This window comes from Haliaeetus albicilla, chromosome 8 (genome assembly GCF_947461875.1).
Source record: "Haliaeetus albicilla chromosome 8, bHalAlb1.1, whole genome shotgun sequence".
Lineage (NCBI taxonomy): Eukaryota > Metazoa > Chordata > Aves > Accipitriformes > Accipitridae > Haliaeetus > Haliaeetus albicilla.
This window is the reverse complement of record NC_091490.1, coordinates 7,682,251-7,694,428: the sequence shown is the minus strand read 5'-3', so window position 1 is coordinate 7,694,428 and position 12,178 is coordinate 7,682,251. Positions and strand designations below refer to the sequence as shown.

Below are 12,178 nucleotides of genomic sequence, written 5' to 3'. Positions count from 1 at the left end.
ACCCAAGATGGAAACTTGACAAGGGACTTAAAAGGAAAAAAAAAAAAATAGACAGCTGCAGAAGGTTTCAAATAGCCTCAAGAATGTGTGTGAACCTGATAAAATTAATGCAGATATTACATTGCCTAATTCAACTGATGTCTCATTAAAAGAAAATAGGCAAAGAGATTTGAGTCCACTTAGGTGAGTATATTAAAACCTAGCATTACTGTAACAAAAGAATCAAAGACACATATAAGTCATTGTTGGAACTCCTAAACCTCTGACCAAGCAGTCTATGGCTTGACATAAAGGAGACATTATGCCGACATACATATTGAGAAGAATCGTATATGCTGGGTCAAACTAAGGATCTCTTAAGCCCTGTATGTTGACAGCAGCCAGTAGAGGATGCTTACATATCTTCACAGAGAAATCTGAAGTATCTAAATATTTAGGCTCTTCAACCCTTCTGCAGGCAAAAATCCTTGGACAAGAGTAGCCCAAGTTTTCTCTGAAGCTGCCACAACTCCTAATGAAGCAAGTGACAGCTGGGATTAGTGTGCACTTTAGCTAACCTCCAGATTCAGGCAGCTTTTTTCTCTGAAAATTAACCCACTCCCAACAGACTACAATTGGAACGTGTTATATTGTTTGCATTACATTTACATGTTGCTTTACAGCTCACAGCACCCTTTTGAAAAAAATAGGCAAACAGTTCACGCTTATGTACTTAAACTTTATTTCTTCATAATTACAGGCTATTGTTAGAATTTTTAAACAAAAGGGAAGTCTATAAATAGAGGCTAATCCAACCTGAACAAGTTTTTTTAAAAAAAAACAAAACCCAAACAGTTAAAACTTCATAAAGTAATGCCATTTAGCTCACAGCAGTGGTTTGTTGGTAGTCTGAATAAAAGTACTATAGTCAGAGTCAGTAACATGAAATGTAACATCAAATGACTCAAAACTTTAAATTCCATAAAGGAAAGCAGGAATATATATATAATATATACATATAATTTTGTGTTGGTCCACTGAGTATACATTTTGAACAAAAGATAAGAAACTATGTAATCCAGTTAAGCATATGATTTGCAAGATTAGTGTACACTCATTACAAAGATGTATAGATAAGTTACAACTATTTAATACTTGCAAAATTTTAAGTTACTTTTTTTGAGCAGGTATATAAATGCTCATTTCCCAGTGCAAAAGAAAAACCATCCCAGTCAGGTTACCCATTTTTCCTGAAAAATTGAAAACTACCCTCAAACTCATGCAACAGCAGCATTGATAGGTAATGGGAAGAGCTTAAATATACTGAAGCATGTCTGAGTTCTCCCCCTTTCCCCCCCAGTGCTGTGTGTTGAAACACTTCAATTTCCTCAACTGAAATACCACAGGTTAAAAGTGCAAGAAAAAATAAAATCTCTTGATGTTTATGCTGCTGCCATCCATTTTTCTTAGGGCAAAAGATTATTCTTTTTGGAATTATTTTAATGAAACTAATTCTCCAGAATAGAGTTCTTTCACAATGAACAATAAGTTATTTTCATTAAGTTATTTTCATTAACATTTTATCAATCCTACTCTGACTCAGTGACCGTAAAGAAATCATTCAGTTTAAGGTGCAACTATCAGTTGGCATTCAATAAATTACATATACAGAAAACAACTGTGGTTTAAAAAAAAAAAAAAAAAAAAATCAGACTACCTGTTTTTTCTTTCTATTCTCAATCCTATTTCAAATTGAACTTAACTTGCCAGTTCAGCTGCATATTTCACAGGCAAAAGTGGCTCAAATAGCAGTGGGGTCTCACAATTTGACAGTCATCTTGGCCAACAGCAAATGCACATGAACCTTCAACTTTATTGCTTTATAAAACAAAAGGTCTGTCTTAAAACCTATGACCATGCAAGAAAAGCATTAAAAGTTTCAGAAGGATGCACTCTTTCTCACTTAGACACCATGAAGATTGTTATTTCAAATCCAAACATAGAATCTTCAAAGAGAAAAATCTATATGCATACCTGTAAAATAAAGCACTCCACAACTCTGGCATTACTAAAATCTCTTTAGAAGGATAAAAGGTTTCAGATGACTAACTGCTTGGTGGGAGACAGCCAGCCATGGCAGAATAATCGCTATGTTCACTTTATGCTCAATTACCAACTGCTGACAGATTACAGTCAAACTACACTCTCACTATCTACATTTTGAACTGATTTGTTTAGCGCTGGGAAAAGTACTTTCTTCTCCTGAAAACTTGAGAAAAAATGAATGCTAAACTTAACAGTTATTCAAACAATAACCAAAAAGGGTTGAATTTAGGCAGAAACATTCACACCACTTTCAGAAATTTAAAACCTTTCATGGTTTCTTGTATATATGTATTTTCTGATTAACATTTAAATAGGTTAGGTATTCAGGAAAAGGGACAAAACAGTTGACATAAGACAAAATCTTATTCTAAACTTCATGCTTCTGATATTTCAGATTTACTGAGTGCAATAGCCAGTTCCAAGTCTTCTTGCTCTTGCTGTTTTAGTCTTGCCAATCTTTCTTTCTCTTCTCTCTCACTTTCTCTCTTAGCCCATTCAATCATGTCTTCCTCAGTAGAATACTGCATTTTTAAAAGACAAAATAAACCAAATTAATAATACAATGATAACTAATACTGTCCAAGTCTTTGGTTTAAGGGACAATTACAGTTTTTCAAAATATTGTATATATTCTAGTCTTCAAATACTACTTTTTAATTTTAACACACTATTAAGATTAGCATAGCCTAAGGTTTAACTATTAAGAACTGCATTGAAGCCATCCAACTGATATATTTTTATGACATATGCCATGTTTCAAAATTCAGTATTAATTTTCAAAAAAGTTACAGAACAGAAAGTGCTATAATTTATATTTAAACTATTTTGGATAAAAACCAGTCTATATAAGAAAAATTTGGAATAAACCAGGAGAACATTTTACAAAATACTGTGGGATATCCTGATTTACCCTACTTTCATTAGGGATGATTCTTCCAAGTGACAATGACTGCAAAAATTAGCTGTAGAATGATTGTTAATTGCGCAGATGAAAAATACTTCTGCCAAGAAGCAGCAAAATAATACGGTAACCGTACAGTTAGAAGCCTAGTAGTAATATAGAGAAAGGCCAGTGTGATACAACAGGAAAAAAAAAAACAAAACAACAAAACCCAACAGATTCTTTCCATGTATATTGATGCAAACAGAATGTGAACTCAATTTCTGTGGTACAATGTATAAATCAGAGACAGTTAAGAGTATTACCTTACGTAAAATACAAAAGATTATGCTAAAGTTTGTTTCTAGTCAGCATGCAGAAAAGCTAAGAGGTAGGTGAAGGCCATGTCTTCACAAATGTCCCAATGTTAAGTCTGAAACAATTATCTTAATATACTCCAGGTAGTTTCTGCTATGAGCTGCGTCTTTGGGAAATAACTGTAGAAAAGCTTGAGTTTTTTCAATAGTTCACTTAGTATTTTCAGTAATTCCAGCTGGAAAAGAATACTTTTTCCTTCATAAGATAATGAACATTTTTCCTTTCTCCTCCACATGTCACATTCTCTCCTGCAAACTGGCTTCTCAGTCCCTTTAACTAATAACAGTGATCAATAACAGCATTTCAGAAATTATCATGCTACAAGACACATCAACCAGTGTAAGTCAATTTTGAGAGCCTGTCAATCCTCAGTTTACTTCAATCAAGCACATAGTTTATTAGGCCTGAAAATAAATAAAAAAGCACTATGATCAAGATACTGTAAATGCAAATTGCATTTAACAGGTATCAAGCTTGTAAGTGGGATGATGCCTTTCAAAACACCTATTTGCAAAAGCTCAAAGAAAAAAAAATATATACATAGGCATGCACAAACCTTTAGATTTGCTTCTACTGCTTGGACACCACGACTTCTATGAAATGGATTCTGGTTATAAAGAGACACTTACTACTTTTTACTTCATTGTATGTAAATCTGGAATTTACTAGCCATTCAAATTATATTTCATTAACATACACCATTATGAGGCTGTTTATCAGTATTTCAGTACATCGAAATGATGACCAAATGATTCAGTGACAGCTAAATTAAAATCACACCTTTTGTTTTATTTTTAATTGGATAGTTAACAGTGTGCTTGTTATAGACAGATAATTTAAATCTGCTGCATGCTCTGATAAAATGGATAATCCTTAGACCATAGATACTTAGAAAGTCCTATTTTCTAAAAGCTAGGAGGCCTTCATGAAAAACCGCACAAAAGCAATGCAATTTAAACATTAACTACAACATTTTGCAGTATTTTGTTTTAGGACAGCCTCAGCTGTAAACTAAATGTAAATACTGTTCTAACTGGAAGTGATATCCCTTTTGTACATGGGATATGTTTTAATATTTTAAAATAGACTGAAGACTTCAGTGTGAACCATTCAAAGCTGTCATTATACTGAAACAAATGTAAAAAGTGTTTACTCACAGTACTGAAGTTTGCAAAATTGTTGGGGTCAGCCTCTTTACTGACGCTGGTGGGAGCAAATGGATCACAGAATAGATCTGCTTCTTGTTCTTTGGGAATGTCTGGGGTGGGGAAAGGCTGAAATGGATCGCTCGGTTTAAAGGAATCTGAAGAGTCTATTTGATTGATAGGTCTTTTCCCTTAGATTAAAATGAATTTAAAATGAATTTAAGATAGCAGGTAATAACATGCCAAAAATAGTAAAAAAAACAAATTCAAAAGCTACTTGGAATGCAACCTCTCCTAGTAAACTAGTGGAGTTGCAATGACTTCAGAGGAAGGGTTGCCAATTAAAAAAATGAGGGTATGGTCCATAGTTTCTTAAAGGGTAATCAGATAAAAAGGAACACATGTATGTTAATGATTCAAGAACATAGTTATGTACTAATTAACTGTTTTGGGAAGAGAATTTCTAACAGTTTTGAGCCCCTATTCTACCAGCACAGTATTTTTAATTCTGCTTACCAACTGTCTATGATCATTGCAGCAAGGCTCTTTTATTATTTGTTTGGATCAAGTTAACACAATTTCATTCAGAGACCAGAAATGTATCTGTAAGTCTTCAAAACATCATGTCGTCTCACTGTGCTAACACCTGGAATTTCTGTAGCTTTCAAACTAACAGAATAAAGCAATATGATAACAAGCAATCACAGGCTTAACTATTTTGTTAATCCTTGCCTAAGTAGCAGCAGATATAACAGAATCAGGCACAAGCTGCCACCTATCTTGTTCTTTTTCAGGTTAACCCCAGTCAGCTTTCAACACCTTTGAGGACATTAACCCAAATACTTCCAAGAATAGTTGAGCCGAATTTCATCCCACCATTCTCTCCATATGTTACTGCTTACAGAAAAGGTTTCATTGCAGTTTCTTGAATTCAACTAGCGGGTTCTGCAAGTGGTTTGACACTTAAAATGGTCATATTTTAAAACTTGCTTCTGTTGCCATGTTAGATTAAAACTCTAGAATCGAACCAAAGTGCTTATTATTTTGCATATCACTGTTGTAAGTTAGTCTAAAAATTCTGTCATAGACCAAAAAAGATTCTAATTTGGCAATGATTTAGAGAATAGCCCCTCGGGAATATATGATTTATTTAGACACTTTGCAGATAACCTTGCCATGATAGCTCTCACTCACTGATGATGTTCTATTACTGGCAAACAACGCATGTCTATTTCTTGAACAATGTGGGAGAAGCAGCTTCAAATGCCATCTAGGGAATTATATTTCTACATGGGAAGAATTAATAAGTACAAGAATATGAAGTATAAAATCTCCAAATCTGCCCCAAAAATCATGAAATCAGGGTGCTTATCGGTATCTAGAAAGGCAACAGATTTCAGAGGCAAGCAAACAGCCCTGCTGCACACTTTCCAGTAGCATGACGAATTAGAGAGAAAGATTTTGGGGCATTTCTTTGTTTTGAATCATGCCAAAGGGGTAATTAAAACCAAATACACTTAAGTATCTCCATTTTTTATTTCTATTGGGAAAATAATTTATTGGGAATGGTTATGAAGATAGCCACAGTATTGTTTTTAATATGTGCAAATCAAAACAGGCCACTTTTTTCTAGTCATATATTGATAAGGATGCTGTTGTTCTGCCACTAGAAGCTTGCATTCAGAAAGCGGATATGTACACCACATCATAGCCGCTCCCATACAACGAAGTCAGAAATCCTTTTTTTGTTTTAAATAAGGACCACCATAAGAGGAAACACTATCAAACATTCAAATTATCATCACTTGTCATATCAGCTGTTTTAATGTTATTTACAATGAAACTGATCTCACATCAACATTAGAAATTAAACTTTAGTATTAATACTCCTACATTTACTGTGTTCCCCTTCTTTTGAGGAAGAAGATGAATATGTGTTTAAGTTTCATGCTACAGTTTTCCAAAACATCTTAAGATTCATCCATATAGTGCAACAGTGAAAAAATGATGCAATAGAGTTTTTAAAGAAAATGAAACAAAGGACAGAAACTTAAAAAGGAATACTAGTAATATGTTTTCCAATCTATGCAAAAAAAATATTTGAGAGTGAGAAGTCTGTTGTAACATGGGCTTGTCGCAACCACAAGGTGTTATCTTTGATAATCATGGCCTTTTCTGGAAAGCAGAGCGGTTTGTGTCGTGGAGTAGACCAGAGGACTTAGCTATCACTGAACAGAAAACAGCATAGGAAACTTGGGTTTATTACTATTACATTGGCTAGGTTTACTACTACAGACTTCCGGCAAGGCCACCTGGAAAAAGTTAATCTGAAAACCCGAGACAGTCATTTAACCCTATTTAATTCATTTTGCATTAAAACCAGAGGTTTTGCAATGGATAAAAACACACTGAACTCTCACTTTAAGCATAATTTAATGCAAGACTCACAATGTACCACATTAGTAACCATTTAATTTGCAACCATGCTACGTTCTTGCAGATACTTGTAATGACTCTGGTTTTTTCTGTTTTCTAAATCCTTTCTCTCTTCAAAAAACAAACTAAGACGCTAAACACCATGAAAAATATAACTCTGAGGAAACCATCTACAGATCAGGAACAGACTTGTTTCACATCCTGCTCATTCATTCTAAATTCAGACACTTCACCATCCCCTCAATTTTTGTCCCACTGCCAACATTGAAAAAGCTATTGTTAAAAACATCTCAGTATCAGCTCTTACCAGGTGGTGGTGGACAGGGCCTTGTGGGAGTTCCTGTTTTAGGGGGCAATGCAGGAGGAACATCTTCAGTTTTAGCTGGTGGTTCCTCAAATAAGTTTTTAGTTATGATCACATTGTTGACAGAACCTGACGTGGAAGAGCCAAAGGGATCCTCATTGTTGGCCTTCAACAAAGAAAACGCAACATACGCATTTTCAGTGCAATTCTACTATACTTGCCCATCTTTTCAATACTGCAATATTTATTTAGAACTGCAAGTTTGGACTAAGACAAAAAGAAAATACTTTTGTTTGGTTTTAGACATATCATCCACATACTCCAGGAGATTGAAAATAAAGAAAAATCAGGAATGGTTAGTGTGTACAGCAATATCAAGTTGAGTGCAGTTAAACATGCAAAAGTAATAGTTTTGCTGCTAAACTCAGCAGATTTAAAAAAAAAAATAGTATCACTTCAAATATGAAGAAAATACTTATAAAGCCACAAAGATTACATTGCATTGTTCACACTGGAATTGCAGGACAGTTTACTCTAAAGACCTCTTTTTCAATAAAGTCAGCCATTATAAATTCTCAGTATTGGCAAAACTGTAATGAAACTGTTGGTAGAGAGTAAGCTATGTCTTGTCACTGCAGAGTTTCATGCATTTTCTATGAGTAGCAGTAGCTTCGTATTACCTTTGACAGCGTGCTAAAGTCAGCAAAGCCACTTCCAAAGGATTCATTTCCAAACAGAGAGGCAAAAGGGTCTGTAGCTAAATACACACAAATCAAGCAAATACAATGAGATTTAAAGTTAAATATGAAAGAGACTGAAAAAAAAATTCCCACAACAAAAAAGCAACTGTTACATATTTTGCCGCACAGACTAATTGAAGTGAAATATTTTATGAAGTGGGCACTTTAATTTATTAAGTAGCTTTTACAAAAACTCTGAGTGTCAACTACCAATTAAGAATAGTAATTCTCCAGAACAGGGAGTAATTCAAAAGAAATACTGGTATTCTGGTTTCCTACATTCAAAAAAGTTAAATTCCACTGAAAGTATCAAAAAATCATACTACTGGATGTTCTGCTGAGATACATGCATGTATCCACACAGAGGTATTTTTTGTGCGCATGGACCCATAAATATACATACACAGATATGTACATGAACAAGAGCTCACTTCTGACTGTAGGCCCACTTGTGGAATAAAGTATCTAAACCTCGTATCATCTCAATCTAATTCAACAGTACCCTTTCATTTTTATGTGCCTCAGAACATGTAAAAACTTCTATTCTATTGCAAAGCAAGAAGTGCACTGTCTTTACTAATACTCACTTCTGCATCTCTAGAAAATGGCATTGTTTTTCTACAATTAAACTGAACAGCTTTACAATACCAAATCACACGTGGATTCATGTTTTGGATTACCACTTGTCAGTGCAACTTGGGAAAATAGGAGATTAGTCTTCCCTAAAACATCTTTAGCCCTCAGATAAGTGAGGGTCATAGCAAAACAAAAGGAACAAACTTGAACAGTAAAAATTCTTGATGAAGTAGTTATTCTATCCTACATCTCCTCTTGTGGTACAATGCTATCTTGTATGTTACTTAGAAAGTAATATGGAATCTCCAAAAATAACCCTAATGGGAAGCAGTACAAACCATTCAAATAGTCCAAACATTTAGATCAGGATATTTTACCAGTTTTACGTAAGGCAGAGGAACATTTTTGCAGAACCACTCTTCAGTGTTATGCACTACAGATAATCAGACAGTTTTGTTTTATAAAAATACCCCCCCTGCAAACTTGCACCTTATGTCATACCTTATAGGAAAATTCAGAAAACACAGGAAATCCCTAAAATACTCCACTGCAAATTCAGTTAAAAGACTAGAAACAAAAGTAAGCAAAAGCAAATTAAAATAAACCCCAGGAAGTCTGATGTGTATAATCTACTTTTACCTAGATCATTTGATGTAGTAACAGTTGTTCCACCAGGAGCAAAAGGGTCATTCTTCTTTGATATCTCTGTCTAAAATAAAAAAATTCATTTGGAGGGAAATTTGTTTTTCAGCTTAAAAGATTCGTCAATTCTATGAATACAGTCACAATTTGTTTTAGTTTAGATGTTTTAAGATAAAATATTTTGGAAGTAGCTTTTATCAGCATCAGTAAACAAGTCTGTCAACAGAAACTCCTCCCTCAAAACAGCAATTAATACTTTCAAAGGAAGGAACAAAGGGTACAATGTGCAACATACTTGGTAACCACCAACACAAAATTTAAGAATATCTACCACTCATTTTGGTTTCAGATTTCTACAGCCAGAGCCATCTTCATGAACATATAACTACAAGATAGCAACACCACAAAAGTGGTAAAGCATTTAGGATGAATGCATAAGTTTAGTTCAGAAATACAGATTTCAAGACTCTACTGCTAATCCCACACCACAGCTCTGACCCCCCCCCCCCTTTTTTTTTCCTCTTCCATACTTCTCTTATTATCAGACTGTAATATGACCAAGAATTGCTTATATTAGAATATCAAGACATGGAAGAGGACAGTGTGCTAAGTATTAAAGATTGTAGAAAACTAATTTTTAAGGTTGGAGGTGTAGGCTGTGCTGTGTAATATGACCTTGAGATCTGCATAATGTGCTCACCACATGGAAGGACACCACCACCGTTAGGTGCAGTGATTTCTCACTATCTTGGCTGTTATGGGTTAGCCACAGGCACACTCTACAGCCACTTAACTTGCTTCCTAATCCTAATCCACATGTATCTAATTTTTATATATGTATACGCATATTTTATACACACAGAAAACTGGAAGTGAAGCATGAACAGAAGCAGCACTGAGCAGGAAAGGAGATGGCAAAAGGATGGAGATGAACTTAAGACATGACGAATTTCAGCTTCTTGGATTGTTTGTCTATCGGCCCTAAATATTACCTCGTCTTCATCAAGTTCTATCCTACATCAGAGAAGGTATCATGCCCAACTCTAGTTTATTATAGGCTCAAGACTTATCAATAACTGTTCAGTTATAACGTGAACAGCTATAAGTTACACCAAAGTACACCTGAAAGAGGTACATTCAGTAAGAATCTTCACATTATGAGAGGGCTTCAATGACTCTTATTAAAAAACCACAACAAAACCCAAACAACATACACGTACAGAACAATTTTCAGAAAGGAAACAACTTTTCAGAAGGGAAACCCCATACCACAACAGATTTCAGATAAGATATAGAACATACTTATTGATCCTATAATCTTTACAGACAAAAATCAAGTGTCTCAACATAACTTGGTGAGATTAATCTTGGGTTTCTTTCAATGTTTACTAAGTTCCAGCAGCTACCAACAGAACTTAGTTCATTATTCTCAAATGTTCTTATCTGTGGAGCAACGAAGCTCCACACTGAAACATTTTTTTTAAATGTTTTTATTTTTACTTCTATTTAATCCGTGACTACTTCTAGAAAGTAGGACACAAAAGGACAAGACAGAGCCATGGGGTAAGAGGTAACCTTTTACCTATACAATTTCTGAGTATCAGCTTTTCAAGACATGTCCAAATGTACAAAATAGGTTATTTTGTCCAAATCATATATAGAAGGAAGTAAAAGGTATGCTACCAAACTTACTGTGTTATTATTACTGTTGTCTGCAGTGCTAAATGGATCAGTGCCAGCAGTCACAAAAGGATCAGTGGAGGATTGTTTGAAAAAACAGTCAGATGCAAAAGGATCTGAGCCTTTGAAGGGATCACCACCAAAGGGATCTAAAAAGTAAACATCTCATTAACATTTCTGCTAGCTTTACTTAGCTTGATATCTTAAAAACTAAAGATTATATTGCTTTTTTCATACTTCAAGAAGGTGACACATTTAAGACCAAGGATCTCTGAAGTATGAAATTAATCTGTGAATAATTTGTATTCTGTGATTCAAAACATTAGACAAGCCAACATTTTCTACACATCATGAAAACTTTGGATGGTGCCAGTGATTCAGTTCCAGAATTATCTGAGCATATAGGTTTTTTTAACAAAGCTCCCTAAAAATGAAGCATTTTACAAAACCTAATGTTTCTCAGAATTCTCCTACCCTCCTCTCCTTCACTCCCCACACACAACTGATGTTTTCTTATTTGGCACTTGGTGCTCAATGCTATTTTGCTATAGCCTTCCTACAGGTCATTTTGCTTTTTTGTCACCAGTAACTCCATTCATTGCAAATAATGCAATGACATTGCCTATACAGCCAGTCTAAATAGACACTTCCCACCTTTTCCAATATTTAGTTCTAAAGAAAGTTGCTAAGTTAAAAGCCTTTAAAAGAGTACAGTCCTACTTCTTTGCATACAAAACCAGGAGCAAGAGTTTGGGGCCTTCTGTTCACCACCTTCACATACTTAAATCCCAACTAAGGATACGTCCAACAGCCAGAGAGAAGTTCACTGGCAATGGGCTTCTCCGAAAAGCTTTAACACAAGTGGACAGCTGCTACTGCCATACATCTATCTATCCTATGGTGACTTTTTGGGTCATTTCCACCTTTTTTGCACTGCAAGTGGTGACACTTTTCCCCACATACTCTTTTAGTAGGAATCATTTAGAAAAACAAACACATTAGAAGTTACAAAGTTACTTACCAATTTTCCCAAAAGGGTCATCTTTGAAGGGATCACCTGTTTAAAAAAAAAAAAAGGGAGAGAAAAGTTACTTGTCATGAAGCATGTACTCATCTGAAGTCTTTTGCGCATAAACTCGTTTCTACAGCTAGAATTTAAACAACTCTCACTCAGAGGAATAGTTTCACTATTTTCAGTAGAACTACAAGAGCTAGCATCAGATGAAACAAATATTCATTAAGTAGCTCATTGCCATCATGAAATACACACAAAAGCAGCCATCTCAAAGATGCATTTCTGTTGGCTATTGTC

General features: G+C 34.8%; 1 protein-coding gene across 5 annotated transcripts in view; it reads right to left on the bottom strand.

Moving 5' to 3' along the window:
* Nucleotides 1-697: 697 nt before the first annotated feature.
* EPS15 (epidermal growth factor receptor pathway substrate 15) overlaps nt 698-12,178 on the bottom strand; it is a 52,640-nt gene continuing 41,159 nt past the window's right edge. For 3 of the 5 annotated variants that reach the window (XM_069788755.1, XM_069788756.1, XM_009915825.2), the window contains exons 19-25: nt 11,888-11,923; nt 10,879-11,015; nt 9,184-9,253; nt 7,909-7,985; nt 7,232-7,394; nt 4,501-4,679; nt 698-2,606 (exon numbers count right to left, since the gene is read on the bottom strand). In XM_069788755.1, the coding sequence (XP_069644856.1) occupies nt 2,460-2,606; nt 4,501-4,679; nt 7,232-7,394; nt 7,909-7,985; nt 9,184-9,253; nt 10,879-11,015; nt 11,888-11,923 (809 nt within the window). In that variant the 3' untranslated portion in view covers nt 698-2,459. Of the gene's footprint in view, nt 2,607-3,899; nt 3,937-4,500; nt 4,680-7,231; nt 7,395-7,908; nt 7,986-9,183; nt 9,254-10,878; nt 11,016-11,887; nt 11,924-12,178 lie in introns of all 5 variants that reach the window. The other 2 variants (XM_069788757.1, XM_069788758.1) reach the window with 2 other exon arrangements.